Source organism: Aotus nancymaae, unplaced genomic scaffold (genome assembly GCF_030222135.1).
Source record: "Aotus nancymaae isolate 86718 unplaced genomic scaffold, 86718_ANA_hifiasm-v0.15.2.pri h1tg000115l, whole genome shotgun sequence".
NCBI lineage: Eukaryota > Metazoa > Chordata > Mammalia > Primates > Aotidae > Aotus > Aotus nancymaae.
In genome coordinates, this window is record NW_026988530.1 from 9,127,006 (window position 1) to 9,143,529 (window position 16,524).

A 16,524-nucleotide genomic window follows, 5' to 3' on the forward strand; every position below is an offset into this window, starting at 1 on the left:
CTGTGCAGAAACTCTTAAGTTTAATTAGATCCCATTTGTCTATTTTGGGTTTTGTTGCCATTGCTTTTGGTGTTTTACTCATGAAGTCCTTGCCCATGCCTATGTCCTGAATGGTATTGCCTAGGTTTTCTTCTAGGGTTTTTATGGTGTTAGGTCTTATGTTTAAATCTTTAATCCATCTAGAGGTAATTTTAGTGTAAAGTGTAAGGAAGGGGTCCAGTTTCTGCTTTCTGCACATGACTAGCCAGTTTTCCCAACACCATTTACTAAACAGTGAATCCTTTCCCCATTGCTTGTTTTTGTCAGGTTTGTCAAAGATCAGATGGTTGTAGATGTGTGGTATTACTTCCAAGGCCTCTGTTCTGTTGCTTTGGTCTACATATGTGTTTTGGTACCAGTACCATGCTGTTTTGATTGCTGTAGTCTTGTAGTATAGTTTGAAGTCAGGTAGCATGATGCCTCCAGCTTTGTTCTTTTTGCTTAGGATTGTCTTGGCTATGTGGGCTCTCTCTTGGTTCCATAAGAAGTTTAAAATGTTTTTTTCCAGTTCCATGAAGAAGATCAATAGTAGCTTGATGGGGATAGCATTGAATCTATAACTTACTTTGGATAGTATGGCCATTTTCACGATATTGATTCTTCCTAACCATGAGCATGGAATGTTTTTCCATCTGTTTGTGTCCTCTCTTATTTCTTTGAGCAGTGGTTTGTAGTTCTCCTTGAAGAGGTCCTTCACATCCTTTGTTAGTTGTATTCCTAGGTATTTTATTCACTTTGCAGCAATTGTGAATGGGAGTGCACTCATGATTTGGCTCTCTGTCTATTATTGGTGTATAGGAATGCTTGTGATTTTTGCACATTGATTTTGTATCCTGAGACTTTGCTGAAGTTGCTTATCAGCTTATGGAGATTTTGGGCTGAGACAATGGGGTCTTCTAAATACACAATCATGTCGTCTGCAAAGAGAGACAATTTGACTTCCTCCTTTCCTAGTTGAATACCCTTTATTTCTTTTTCTTGCCTGATTGCTCTGGCTAGAACTTCCAATACTATATTGAATTGGAGAAGTGAGAGAGGGCATCCTTGTCTAGTGCCAGATTTCAAAGGAATGCTTCCAGTTTTTGCACATTCAGTATGATATTGGCTGTGGGTTTGTCGTAAATAGCTTTTATTATTTTGAGATACTTTCCGTCAATACCTAGTTTATTGAGTTTTTAGCAGAAAGTGCTGTGGAATTTTGTCAAAGGCCTTCTCTGCATCTATTGAGATGATCATGTGTTTTTTGTCTTCGGTTCTGTTTATGTGGTGGATTATGTTTATAGATTTGCGTATGTTGAACCAGTCTTGCATCCCCGGGAAGCTTTTTGATGTGCTGTTGCATTTGAGCAAATTATTTAACCCCATGAAGACTTGTCTTTTTAATCTGTAAAATAAAGTTAATTACATTCACTTCATAGGGGAATTTGGGGTGTAAACAAGTACTAAGATACTTAGCAAAATGCTTGCCTCAGTGCTCAAAATTTGATGGTTATTTTTAAGAATTTAAAGACGTTTAACCTATTGCCTGTTTTTGACATTACAGTCAACTTGCAAAATAGAAATTATTGAAATAGTGTGTGTTTTGAGGGTTCTTTGTGAACATTTTTTCATCTGCATGTAAAATGATTTAGCTTTCAGAAGCCCAAGATCTTGAACTACTTCCTCTATAAGCATAAAAACACTTTCAGAACACACCACGGCACATAATCTAGTTATTGCTACATTGAACATAGAGAATTAAAATCACATCTCAGCTCTTTCCCCTCATCTTTATTCCCTTATAGTGAACAGCCCTGTTGGTTTCCTGTATTGATCATCCTGTTCTGGGGGGATAGAAAGTAAAGGGAAATCAAACTTAGCACCTTTTCAAGGAACCACGTATTCTTACCCAGCACACGTATTTGGCCATCTCTTTTTTAGAACAGAACTAACTAGCCTTGGTAGTTACCAGTCTCTGGGGTTGTGACCTGGACATCTGCATTTAAACCAGTTCTCTAAAGCAGTTTTGAAACTTTCCTGTGCAGAGTCTCCAGCTAGTAGATGGTGATGTCTTAGACGGCAGCTATTCATATGGGCCTGTATTTGTCATACCCCTGCCACTTAGAGCAGTGCCATAGGGATGAATGTGGCTGAGCTGTCCAGGGTGATGGCCACTGAGTACCTCACATGTGGCTGCTGCAACTGCGGAAAAACATTTGTCATTTGTGTTATTTTTTACCTTTTTTTTTTTTTTTTTTTTTGGTGACAGGGTCTCACTCTGTCACCCAGAATGGAGCACAGTGGCACAATTATCCTATCTCGGCCTCCCGAGTAGCTGGGACTACAGGTGTGCACCATCATGCCTGGCTAATTGTTTTGTTTTGTTTTTTTCCTTTCCGTAGAGACAGGGTCTTACTCTGTTGCCCATGCTGGTCTTGAACTTCTGAGCTTAAGTGATCCACCCACCTTGGCTTCCCAAATGTTGGGATTACAGGTGTGAGCCACTGCACCTGGCCTATAATTTTGTATAACTTTCATTCATTTAAGTTTGTAAATTAAAACAGGATTAAATGTTTCTTATATTGATTATATGATGACATACTACTATTTTGGAAATATGGGTTAAATAAAATATCTTAATGTCACTTGTTTTTTGTTATTTTTTTAGCTCCTCCTCTGGCCCCACCTGCTTCTTTCTTCACGTGGATACTGGAAAAAATGTAGCCCATGTTCTATTTCTTTTAAACAGGCTGATCTGTCCTATATCTCTTCTTTGAAGCCAGAGGCACTTCATCTCTGATGGGACCAGTGTGGGCTCTAGCCACTGGTCAGCCTTCTTCTTCTGCTCTAAGCCATCTTCTCTTCGTGTCTCTGCTCACAGAGAGAGCTTTAAAAAGCGTGATTACTATCTCATTTGGGAAAGGTTGAGTACATGTGTTGTAGAGGCGGGCAGTCTCTCAAACTTTTGGGGTGATGAATGTTCAATTGTAGTGCCCTGGAGTAAAGCCTGTTACCCTACTGTAGTTGAGGTTCTGGGGTTTTATGTCCGTGTCTAATATTCTAGGCATTAGAGCCTTCTGTACTTAATTGGTTTTGAAGCGGTGGCAAAACGTAAGAGTGAAGGACCTAATCTTGCTCTTGCCTAGTGTCATTTGCAAGGAGGTATAATTGACTGGCAGTTTGTTAATGTGACAGTGATTAGCAAATCACAGTTGAGTTTGTTCTTAACCCTTTGAAGCTTCTTACAGTCATGCTTTAACTTAGCAAATAAGACACCTTTTATTGAGCAATTCTTAAATGTCAATGACATGATTTAAAAGTGATGTACATATATTTAATTCTCACCCAACTCTTAAAGTAGGTCTTATTCCCACATTCACAAAGGAAATAGACCCAGGATGCTCAGCATTAGTCAGTAAGAGCTCTGGTTTTGTTTTCTTTTCTTTTTTTGAAACAGAGTTTCACTCTTGTTGCCCAGGCTGGAGTGCAATGGTGCGATATTGGCTCACTGCAACCTCTGCCTCCTGGGTTCAAGTGATTCTCCTGCCTCAGCCTCCTGAGTAGCTGGGATTACTCCTGAGTAGGTGGGCACCTGCCACCACTCCTGGATAATTTTTGTATTTTAAGTAGAGATGGGGTTCCACCATGTTGGTCAGTCTGGTCTCAAACTCCTGACCTTAAGTGATCCTCCCACCTCAGCCTCGCAATGTGCTGGGATTACAGGCGTGAGCCACTGTGCCGGCTGAGGGCACTGGTTTTCATATTTGGTTTTCTGACTGTAGAGTGCATACTACTTCCTGAAGTAACAAGAGTTCCTGTCCTTTGCCCACCTTTGAATGGGCTTGTTTTTTTCTTGTAAATCTGTTTTAGTTCTTTGTAGATTCTGGATATCAGCCATTTGTCAGATGGGTAGATTGCAAAAATTTTTTCCCATTCCGATGGTTGCCAATTCACTCTAATCATTGTTTCTTTTGCTGTGCTGAAGCTGTGGAGTTTGATATATCCAAAGGATTACAAATCGTTCTACTATAAGGACACATGCACATGAATGTTCATTGCAGCACTGTTTACAATAGCAAAGACTTGGAAGCAACCCAAATGCCCATCGATTGTAGACTGGACAGGGAAAATGTGGCACATATACACCATGGAATACTATGCAGCCATCAAAAACGATGAGTTTGTGTCCTTTGTAGGGACATGGATGAACCTGGAAACCATCATTCTCAGCAAACTGACACAAGAACAGAAAATCAAACACCGCATGTTCTCACTCATAGGTGGGTGTTGAACAATGAGGACACATGGACACAGGGAGGGGAGCACCACACACTGGGGTCTGTTGGGGGGAAATATGGGAGGGACAGCGGGGGGTGAGGAGTTGGGGAGAGAGAGCATGGGGAGAAATGCCAGATATAGGTGATGGGGAGGAAGGCAGCAAATCACACTGCCATGTGTGTACCTATGCAACAATCTTGCATGTTCTTCACATGTACCCCAAAACCTAAAATACGATTAAAAAAATTGGAAAATAACAAAACAAGAGTTCCCTTCCTAGTTGCCTGATTTTTACCTTGACACAACCACTGCAGCTTAATTTCAGTATTCTGGTTGCTATAGTGGCAGGGAGATAGGAAGAGTTCGGTAGTGAAACTGCTAATTCATTACATTGAATATTTCCAGTAGCAACATTAAGTCTTCATTTTTGAGTAGTTAATTTAAGGTTTCACTCAAGTTTTTTAAGTTTGGGCTTCAGTTAAATGAAATTTCTGTAGAATGCTTTATTGCTGGAAGAGTATATTTTCCCTTGTACTGATGGTGAGTTGAATATTTTCAGCTCTGTTCTTCAGTGTTTTTCTAGCATAGTAATTCATCTAAGTTGCTTATTCTTTTTAGTCCAAATGTGACTTGCAAGGTATAAAAATAGAAAATATGGTACTGGAAAGTGATACACTTTAAATTATTTGCTAAAAGAAGTCCCATAGGTCTTCACTTCCATAGCCACCCTGATTTGAAGAGGCTGCCTGGAGCACTGTGAGAGATTCTAAGGGTCCCAATCAATCAGTTACACCCATGGGTGTATCACTCTGTCCCACAGGGAGGAACCACTTATTTTCCATCCTTAAGGAGCTTTTTAGAAAAAGCCTCATCTGTTTCCTTGAAATGATCGGCACTGATTTTTCTGAAGAAAGGAAGGTCATTAAGCTTATGCAAAGTAGTTTAATTTTTTTTTTTTTTTTGGTTTTGACAAACAATTTTTTATTTTTTTTATTGCATTTTAGGTTTTGGGGTACATGTGAAGAACATGCAAGATTGTTGCATAGGTACACACATGGCAGTGTGATTTGCTGCCTTCCTCCCCATCACCTATATCTGGCATTTCTCCCCATGCTCTCTCTCCCCCACTCCCCACCCCCCGCTGTCCCCTCCCCTATTTCCCCCCAACAGACCCCAGTGTGTGATGCTCCCCTCCCTGTGTCCATGTGTTCTCATTGTTCAACACCCACCTATGAGTGAGAACATGCGGTGTTTGATTTTTTGTTCTTGTGTCAGTTTGCTGAGAATGATGGTTTCCAGGTTCATCCATGTCCCTACAAAGGACGCAAACTCATCAGTAGTTTAATTTTTAAAAGGTTTCAAGCCAACAAATATGTCACTACTGTTCATAGATAGTTAGAAATGTAGGCGGTGACGTGTGCCATTCATTCGGTGTGATACTGGTCTACCACAAGTGGGAAAGGGAAGAAAACACATTTTGTGACTCAGGTGACAGCATGGGTTCTGTACTGTCATCAAGACTGAATCAAATGATGTTCACAGACTGGGGTTAAAAGTCCTAGTATATAGTATAGTTTTATAATACTATCCTTGGTAATTTTTTTTTTTTTTTGAGACAGCGTCTTACTCTGGCACCCAGGCTGGAGTGCAGTGGCATGATCACAGCTCACTGCAGCCTGGACCTCCTGTACTGGGGTGATCCTCCCACCTCAGCCTCCCAAGTAGCTGGGACTACAGCTGCCTACCACCACGTCCAGGTAATTTCTCTACTTTTTTTCTTTTTTTGTAGAGACAGGGTCTCACCACATTGCCCAGGCTGGTCTCAAATTCCTGGGTTCAAGCGATCCTCCTGCCTCAGTCTACCAGATCCTCCCATGTTAGGATTATGGGCAAGAGCCACTGCACCCAGCCCATCCTTGGTAATATTATACCTTATATTTTTCATATCATCAGAACATTGTGCCTCATACATATAATATACAATCACCTGTCATTCTTATGTATAATTGTTAATGTTTTAAGCAATCTTCTTCTCCCCCAGTATAGCAGTCACCTGTTTGGAAATGTTTTGTTGTTTTTTTTTTTTTTTTAATAATATCCATTCTTTTCATTATTATTGTGAAGTACAGTTTGTCAAAAAGGACATACAATTTGTTAACAGGAGGCCTAATTAGATATTGTTCATATTTCCATCTCATTTGCATCCTGAGATCTGATGCACATTAACATCCAGAAAGAATGAAAAAAATCTTGAAAGCCAAAATTGGAATGTAAATTTGTAGAAATCGATTCTTGAGGTGAGTATCAGACATTGTCTCTATTCTTACCTCAAACACACGCTGGCCTGGTCACTCTTCTCCCACTTTGGTGGAGCCTTTAGCGAAAGGTTTAATTCTGCAGTGATTTCTTGTCTCTTACCTTGTTGTCTTTTCCTGTTTTTAACTCACCACAAGTCACAAGTCAGTAATTTTTTTCACAAATAAGGTAGGACAGGGCAAGAAGAAGAAGAAGAAAAAAAAAAAACAGACCTTGTCTCTCTCTCTCTCTTTTTTTAAGATGGAGTCTTGCTTGCTAGAGTGCAGTGGTACGATCTTGGCTCACTGCAACCGCCAACTCCCCGATTCTAGTGATTCTCCTGCCTCAGCCTCCTGAGTAGCTGGGATTACAGGCGCTCACCACCACGCCCAGCTAATTTTTGTATTTTTAGTAGACACGAGGTTTCACCATGTTAGCCAGGATGGTCTCAATCTCCTGACCTCGTGATCTGCCCACCTAGGCCTCCCAAAGTGATGGGATTACAGGTGTGAGCCACCGCGTGTAATCTTTTTTTAATCCGGTTTCTCTTAGTATCAGGACCTCAAAGGGCATCCAGAATCTGATGCTCAAGTCCCTTAGATAAGTTGGTATAGTATTTGTATAACTTATACACATCATCGGCATATTTCAAATCATTTCTAGATTATTTAGAATACCTAACATTACGTAGACACTATGTAAATAGTAGTTATACTGTATTTTTTAAATCTGTATTTTTTATTTTTTTTTCTGAGTATTTCAATCTGCAGTTGGTTGGATCCAAGGATGTAGAACCCTCAGATACAGAGGCAGCTATATAGTGCATGGACCAGGCTGGCAAACTTTCCATGTAGGGCAAGATAGTAAATGTTTTACGCTTTGTAGGATACATAATCTATCACATTCTTGTTTTATTTTTCAACCATTTACAAATGAAAAAATATTTAGTTTGAAGGCAGTTAAAAACAGGGTGAGCCAGATTTGGCCAAAGTTTGCCAATTCCTGGACTAATCTGTTGAATCTCTAAAGCTTATGTAAAATCATGGTTGCCACGATGGAATAGATTTTTTAAAAAAATCATGGCTGTAGCTGGGCACGGTGGCTCACACCTGTAATCCCAGCACTTTGGGAGGCCGAAGTGGGCGGGTCACAAGGTCAAGAGCTCAAGACCACCCTGGCCAACATGGTGAAACCCCGTCTCTACTAAAAATACAAAAATTAGCTTGGCGTAGTGGCTCACACTTGTAGTCCCAGCGACTCAGGAGGCTGAGGTGGGACAGTCATTGAACCTGGGAGGGAGAGGTTGCAGTGAGCCAAGATTACACCACTGTACTCCAGCCTGGCAACAGAGTGAGACTCTGTCTCAAAAAAAAAAAAAAAAAAAAAAAAAAAAAATGACTATAACCAAATCTTGTGAGATAGTTGTTAATAAAGAAATCTTTGTTAAGCTGTTTTTAAGCTTGAATCCTATGTAGAAAAATTACCAAATTGCCTTTCTAAATTAGAGTACTGCAGATGGCACAAGCTGTACTAGTACAAAGTCTCAGGAGGAAAAACTCTGCTTTCTAGTCTTCTTACCTTTGAAGACTGATTCATTTTCTAACTGTCTAACTGTGTAATCTTCCATATTATTGATTTCTTTCAGCTGACTTCAAGAGAATTTGCAAGAATACAGCTGAGGCTCCAAGTGACGAGGAGAGACTAAAAGCCTTTGCTCCCATTTAGGAAATGATGACTTCTGTGCATTTTGCTAATGATGCATGTGATTATAGCATGGGGCTTGAGTTGGGAACGGACCTCTTTTGCTATGGCTCACGTGAGTAAAAAAAACCCCTCCACCTGCCACCCACCGCCACACCTCCCTCCCCTCCCCCACTCACACATATACACACACGAATACCTGCACATTTATGCCCCCAAATTCCAGCAGAGGTAAGAGAAGGATTTAGCTTGCATTTCCAAATGAGCTTTTTGAAGAAATTTTCTTTTTTTCTTTTTATATTTTTCTTTTTTTTTTTTGAGATTTTCTTTTTTTAAAGCAGCTGTCGTAAAAAGAGTTGAAATGAATCTTATATTCTGATTCTTATTCCAAGGTGAATAGCCAAGATTATTTGCTTTCAGGCTTACATTAAAGTGAATTGACTTATTAGACACATTACAGGGACGTGCCTTCTTGCTGCGTGTATACGTTTGGGGCTGCATATGCGAGTGTGTGCACACACCTTACGCTTCATTTCGTTTCCATTGTGGTGGGGGTATTTGTGATTGTGCTTGAATTCTTAGATGAAAAATACACTTTATTTAAGCTTTATAAGAGATTATGTTTTACCTTAACTAATTGCTCATTAAATAAGAAAATTTTACCTAGGAGCTAAACCGGTGCTGAATCAATCATAGTTGCCTGAAGGTCAAAGAGGCAGTAAGGTGTAGCGGGCATGACATGCTTATGGGGCGCTTTCCGACACCTTTGTATCTGTTCCTTACCTGTAAGATATGTCTGCATATGTGCACAAGTGCACACCCATTTGCAGATCATTTCATTCTCATTTTAACCCACTCTGTAACCAAGTCACAGAGAGGCATAGCATCTTGCCCACGTTCATGCAAACAGTCTGGGTTTTGAGTCAGTGCCTCAATCAGTGCAGTAATTCCCAAACTGTAAAATGCCCGTGATTCACCTGCAGACAGTGTTAAAATGCACGCTATCGGTAGATCCGGGATGAGATCTGAGACTTCATCTGTCACGCTCTCAGCTGACGGTCATGCTGCTTTATACACCACGCTGGGAGGAGCAAGACTCAACCAGCTCTCCAGCTTTAGCGAGCATCAGAGTCATCGGGAGGGCTTGTCCAAACACACACTGGTGCTCTCCCGACCCTCCCCAAGTTTGACTGAGTTCTAGGGTGGGTCCTGAGAATTTGCATTTCCAACAAGTTACCAAGTGAAGTTGATGCTCCTGGCCGGGGTGTACATTTGGAGAGCCCAGTTAGAAACCACATTAGACTACTTTTCTTTTTTCTTTTTTTTGAGACAGAGTCTTGCTCTGTCGCCAGACGCCAGGCTGGAGTGCAGTGGCGCGATCTCGGCTCACTGCAACCTCTGCCTCCCGGGGTTCAAGCAATTCTCCTGCCTCAGCCTCCCAAATAGCTGGGACCACAGGCACGCGCCACCACGCCCAGCTAATTTTTTTTTTTTTTTTTTTTTTTTTTTTTTTTTTTGTAGAGACAAGGTTTCACCATGGTCTTGATCTCTTGACCTCACGAACCGCCCGCCTTGGCCTCCCAGAGTGCTGGCATTACAGGCGTGAGCCACCGCGCATGGCCTAGACTACTTTTCTTTGCCTACCTCATAGATAGTTATCAGTAAAAATAATCCAAATGTTTAACAGTCAGAATGACAGCCATTGACCCATCCGCACAGTGCTTGACCAGCTAGAGGCCCTCGCCACAAAGAAGTAGAGCCGTTAAGATGTGAACCTAAGATGAGAATGAGGGGCTGGGCGCGGTGTCTCACGCCTGTAATCCCAGCACTTTGGGAGGCCGAGGCGGGTGGATCACGAGGTCAAGAGATCGAGACCATCCTGGTCAACATGGCGAAACCCCGTCTCTACTAAAAATACAAAAAATTAGCTGGGCACAGTGGTGCATGCCTCTAATCCCAGCTACTCAGGAGGCTGAGGCAGGAGAATTGCCTGAACCCAGGAGGCGGAGGTTGCGGTAAGCCGAGATCACGCCATTGCACTCCAGCCTGCGTAACAAGAGCGAAACTCCGTTTCAAAAAAAAAAAAAAAAAAAGATGCGAATGAGTAGCAAGCCTGATTGTTGTGAGAATGAAATAACATGTAGGAGTTAGAAAAAGGTTTAGCGCAGTACTTACCACATGTTAAGGGTAAATGTTTATTATGATCAACAAAAAAGGTGGTATATGTAGATCATAGCAGTTCATCTAAAATCTTTTCATAATCCTAAGGCAGTGACTTTGAAAAGGGATTGGGAGGCGTACATGTTAGGGATGGGGGAGAGAAGGAATTTGAGGATAAAGGGAATATGATCTGAAAACTCACCGTCAGAATAGCTATTCTTTTTTTGGAACAGAGTTTCGCTCTTGTTGCCCAGGCTGGAGTGCAATGGCACATCTTGCCTCACCACAACGTCCGTCTCCTGGATTCAAGCGATTCTTCTGCCTCAGCCTCCCAAGTAGCTGTGATTACAGTCATGCGCCACCACACCCAGCTAATTTTTTGTAGTTTTAATAGAGACAGGGTTTCTCCATGTTGGTCAGACTGGTCTCGAACTCCCGACCTCAGGTGATCCACCCGCCTTGGGTTTCCAAAGTGCTGGGATTACAGGCGTAAACCACCACACCCAGCCCAGCATAGCTATTCTTACAGCATCAGTTAAGGAAAAGAAAGTTTAAACTTTTGACTGGTAATACAGTGGAGAGAATGGAAAGTATTTGGGGGCATAGTTTGGGGTGAGGAAAAGTTGATAAAACCTAAGGGAATAAGGAAGCTCAAATTTAATTTGGTTTTCTTAATTTTCAAGATATGCCATTAGTCTTCTAGAGCAAGAAGATTGCCTCTTAAAATGCCAGGTGCCTGTCCCTAAATCGTGTTCACTAATCACTTGAGGGTATAGCTGAAATGATTTTGGAAGTAGCCTTTGTTAAACGAGTGCTTTTTTGATCTATTCTCTGCTACTTATTAGGATATCTGCTATGTTCTCTGCTTAATGTTACATTTTTATTTTTCAGTATTTCCATAAAGTTGCTGGCCACATTTTACCTCTTGCATATCATCTGTTGAAGAGGAATCTGTTTGCAAAAATTATTGAGGATCATCTGGCAAACAGAAGTAAAGAGAACATAGACCAGCTTGCTGCATGAGTAAGGTGGTAAGGTGGTTTTGCGATACTTTAAAGGACTAGTATTAAACTTGTGATTTTTGTTTTGTTTATAAGGAATATAACAAATAAGCATGGACTAAAAACGTTTATAAGGTTCTTCTGCCTGGCTTTCCTTCTTCAATGTGCAAGTACATGGCAGTCAAATCACATTTTGGAAGTCACAGGAAGCCACTGTCTTATGCCTGTGGCTAACTAGAACATCCTTATAGAGTCCTGTTTCAATACTTTTCATATGGGCAACTAAGATAGCTGTTGCCTTAAGGATTGGGTTTATGGTGGGTGAGGAGCGAACAGAAAGAAACCTAGAAGGAAACTCGTGACACTGCCATCAGCACTTTTTGAGGGTGCCTGACCCCAAACTACACAAACTGCATTTTGGGTAGTATCTCCCAGTGACTCCCAGCAAGGAGTCCAGTTATCCCATTAGGTGTATTATTTGCAATCTTCTCTTGACTCAGTCTGTCATTTACCAATATAGCCTGGTATATTGATATATAGTAGCAGTATAAGACAGTAATCAGTAAGCCACGAATTTAGATTTTAAAGTTTTTCATTGCAAATGATATCACTGGATTTTTAGTACAAATCTGTGGCTAGCTGTGTTTTATTAGATCCAGATTCTCCTTAAACCTGATGATATGTCCCTCACATTGAAGGAAGAGGGCAGACCGCGAAATGCAGAACAGCAGACTTCATGGATGGGGCTGAGGAGTGTATGGGCTTTTTTACCCCTTTCTATGAAGTTCAAGATAGAAAAGCCCCCAGGTCATCTAGGTAAACCCCCACATTTTGTAAGATTGACTTGATTTACTCAAATAACTTCTTGACCAGCCAGTAGTTCTCCAAAGTTCTGTCAGCTGTCTCCTTAAGATGTATTTGAGGTACTTACTCTTCTTTATATAAAGGTATGAATAGACTTAAAAGATAACACTTAGAATTTTAAATATAAGTAGCATCCTCATCTCCCCAGTTAGGCTGAAAGCTTCTTAAGGGCATATCTTTTACGGATATATATCCCCCGCTGTAACACAAACCTTTGGAACTGTGCTTATTGAATAAAATGACCCTGTCACATGTACATGGTACATGTACCACCTTTTTGTTGATCATAATAAACATTTAGCTCTTAACATGTCACATGTTCCTAAGTGCCAGATAGAATCAAACTGACAAGAGCTGGGAACCTGGAAGATGCCTGGGAGTTAAGGATTCTCGACTTCTCAGACAAAAAAAGTCTTCTGGGGTCAGAAATCTCTGCCACAACCTAAATCTGTTCCCTTTCTGCCAATGGTTCCTGCTGCCTTTGGAGGCAGGAAAGATACTTTCTTCAAGGCAGGCATATTTTGTACCATATCTGAACCAAAACGAAACTGAAAAGACCTTCAGCTTCCCTTTCATAACTGTGCAGGAGTTTTTACAGCTCTAATGGGGAAGTCTTAGGTTTTAAGGAATGCCGCCATTTTAGTTAGGTCAGTAGCGCTAAGCCCTGGAACTATCTGAACGATTAACTTGTTTTATATTAAAACATTACAGTAACAATTAGCTCACACAAAAAACAAGAAAAACAGAAAAACTACAACAAAAAACAATTAGCTCACACATATTTTATTAGAAAAGGTGACCAAATCACATTAGTCTTAAATAATTTTAGACCATAAATTTTAAATAAAATTTTAGAAGTTCGAGCTTCGGGCCGGGCGCGGTGGCTCACGCCTGTAATCCCAGCACTTTGGGAGGCCGAGGCGGGTGGATCACGAGGTCAAGAGATCGAGACCATCCTGGTCAACACGGTGAAACCCCGTCTCTACTAAAAATACAAAAAATTAGCTGGGCATGGTGGCGCGTGCCTGTGATCCCAGCTACTCGGGAGGCTGAGGCAGGAGAATTGCCTGAACCCAGGAGGCGGAGGTTGCGGTGAGCCGAGATCGCGCCATTGCACTCCAGCCTGGGTAACAAGAGCCAAACTCCGTCTCAAAAAAAAAAAAAAAAAAAAAAGAAGTTCGAGCTTTGTTCTTCAGATTTCTTTAGTTTCTAAGGTGCTCAACTGTTTCTAAATACTAGCCCTAAAGTTAACACATTTAAAACATATCCAAATTCATGTATCTCCCATGAAAGATGTGTTTAGCGAGAAATATTAGATTCCTTTAATTTTGCCACTTGGTGATCCAACAGTCTCAACTGTGTAGTTTGTAAGATCCTTTTTTTTTTTTTTTTTTTTTTTTTTTTTTTTGTAGCTATTTGAAATACAACTTTATTGGTTCTAAATGAAAAGGAATGGGAATGACAGGAACACACAAAAGTCACCACTGAATACTTGTGGTGTGACTGTGGCAGTCTTATATTTGAAACTCAAGGAATCAACTGCTTTCCAAAACAGCTAAATCTGCAGGTCCAAACAATGAAGGTAGTTTTTAAACGGCCACGTTCACTCCTAAGGTTCATCTCCTTCAGCACCGCCCAGATGAAGCAAAGCACACTTTCCGCTTAGCTAGGTAATAATGAGGTGCATGCACGCCGCGCCGCTGACGGCACAGGACAGCGGCCTATCAAACTAGACTTCTGACGCCGGGCTCCAGCTTCATTCTCACGGGACATCATCCTCCTCCCGGAGAGCAGTTGTTGGAGCAGCCTCCAAGTCGTGCTCATACTGCGCTGCCAAAGCTGAGTCCATGACAACCTCCGGTGGGGCGAGAGCAGGCGTGGCAGCAGATTCCAAGTGAGGGTCTCCCATGAGCCTCCTAGCAAGACAGAGGAAGCGCTTTTCAAAGTTGTGGTTACTTTGGGCAGAAATGTAGCGCTGAAGATTCTTCTTCTGGTGGAAGACAATGGACTTTGCCTTCCCTTTCCTGTCCTTCATAGCCACTGTGTCAGCACACAGCACGATGGGGATGGTTTCACACACTCGTACCAGATCTGTATGCCAGCCAGGTACATTCTTGTGAGTAACTCTGGATGTTACATCAAACATTATGATGGCACTCTGCGCTTGGATGTAATAGCCGTCACTCAGTCCACCCGATTTCTCCTGGCTGGCTGTGTCCCATATATTGAACTTAACAGGTCCTCTGTTGGTGTGGAACACTAGGGGATGAACCTCAACCCCCGAGGTGGCTACATACTTCTCAGATTCACCAAATGACGTTTCACAAAGCTCGTTTTTCCAGTACCACCATCACCAACCGATACAAGTTTAAACTGGACCCAGGGCTCTCCCTGCACAGTCACCGCGGCGTTCCTTCCAGAAGCATCTCCACGCCCCTCCGACTGAGGCTGGAAAGATGGTAGAAGCACTAAGTTATATATATATATATGCTTTATGATAAGTAATCCAGAAAGACTTCTTAACAAGGAACAAATGAAACAGGACAAAAAAGGTGAATCGGCCTTTCATCCATAGCAGAACCAAGATAGAATCTGGACACAAACCCTAAGAATATGGTGGTTATTCTTCAGACAATATAGTTGTGAATGGAGTTTCCTGAAGACAGTAACAAGAAATGTGGATTCCCAGTCTAAAACTCCAGTGTGTCAGAGGGCTACTAACCTGTGTCAGGAGGTACTGATCTTCCAACTACTGAACAGTTTTCATTAAAGAGCCAGCTCCCTACAGGAAGATATCAAACCTTCCTTATCTTTTTCCTTCACTAAAGGCATCGTCCATTTAAACCTAGTTCGCTAAATATTACCTACCTAGGATCTGGTCACTCAATGGCTGTAGTAGTTTCCAAATGGCACCTATATACCCCTGTTCTCTGAGAACACAGTTTAAGTGCCTAGGCTCCTTCACAAATGAAGAACCTTGATCTAATCAGGATTTAACAGAAAATCATTACCCAGTTCAAATTTAGCTAAGCTTACCTCTTGGAGTTCAATAATGGAGTTTCTACATAACTTCTCAAACATGTATGTAGAATGATAACACCCAAGGAAAAATAAAAGCTACAAAACAGATTGCTGTAAACTACTTAGCAGTGTCCTAAGACCTTTGCATTACCTCAAACACTGACCCTACCAGGTTGATGTCATTCTGTCCAAATTATTCCTATCATAATTAATTTTAATGTCTGGCTGGACACGGTGGCTCACACCTGTAATCCCAGCACTTTGGGAGGCCAATGTGGGCAGATAGCTTAATTCCAGGAGTTTGAAACCAGCCTGGGCAACATGGTGAAACTCCGTTTCTACTAAAAATACAAAAAATTAGCCAGGTGTGGTAGTGCACACCTGTGGTCCCAGCGACTCAGGCGGCTGACATGCGAAAATTGCTTGAGCCTGGGAGGTGGAGGTTGCAGTGAGCCGAGATTGCACCACTGCACTCCAGCCTAGGCGATGATGGCATGAGACTCTGTCTCAAAAAATGTGTATGTGTGTATGTGTGATCCCTACAACACTCTAACCTCTCAGTTCCTTGACTTACTCTTTCAGTGATCTAGATGAGGGGTTGATTGACAAACTAGAAACTAGTACCTTCTCAGTACCAATAACGAAAACCTCCCAAATCTCAATCTCAAGCTCTCTTAACATCACTTATCCTTCCATCTCTTTCCGTCTAGTGCCCCAACAATTTTTCAACACGACAGTCCCCCACAGTTCACAAATGTAACTACCTTCTTCGTTCACCCACTCCATTCCCGATTCTCTCTACACAGCCTTTAGATTGTATTCCCCATCATGACAATCACCCCTACATGCTCCACTCCACTGCCTGTCTCTCCATCTGTTGTATTTACCTGTTAACCTTAAGCCAAATTTTAAAAACTGCCTATTCCTTACCTGAGCCTGCTTAGTGTCAGGCGGCTAGAGAAAAAATACAACCATGGCAGCTTGTCTTATTTGAACCTCAAGCTGGCCATGCTGGATGCCCATTGATCCTTCTTTCTCATCTCTCAACCCCAACCCCCACCCCACCCGCAGTTTATTTCACTGAGAAAATAGAAGCAACCAAAATAACTTCAGCAGAATCCCACTGCCTTACCAACTGCCCATTATATTCTGCGTCTCCTCCTTTCTATGAAGGTTGAATGTGTCT

General features: G+C 41.7%; 2 protein-coding genes across 2 annotated transcripts in view; one reads left to right on the top strand and one right to left on the bottom strand.

Moving 5' to 3' along the window:
- Positions 1-14,749, top strand: part of LOC105720607 (histone PARylation factor 1) — a 35,903-nt gene extending 21,154 nt beyond the window's left edge. The window contains exons 5-8 of the mRNA XM_064370990.1: positions 5,916-6,053; positions 8,237-8,407; positions 11,344-11,483; positions 13,730-14,749. The gene's annotated coding sequence lies outside the window, so the exon portion shown is untranslated. The remainder of the gene's footprint in view (positions 1-5,915; positions 6,054-8,236; positions 8,408-11,343; positions 11,484-13,729) is intronic.
- LOC135272578 (GTP-binding nuclear protein Ran-like) lies at positions 12,176-14,548 on the bottom strand. The gene has a single exon (XM_064370998.1). The coding sequence runs from the start codon at positions 14,461-14,463 to the stop codon at positions 14,080-14,082; it is 384 nt and encodes a 127-aa protein (XP_064227068.1). The 5' UTR covers positions 14,464-14,548; the 3' UTR covers positions 12,176-14,079.
- Positions 14,750-16,524: the final 1,775 nt, after the last annotated feature.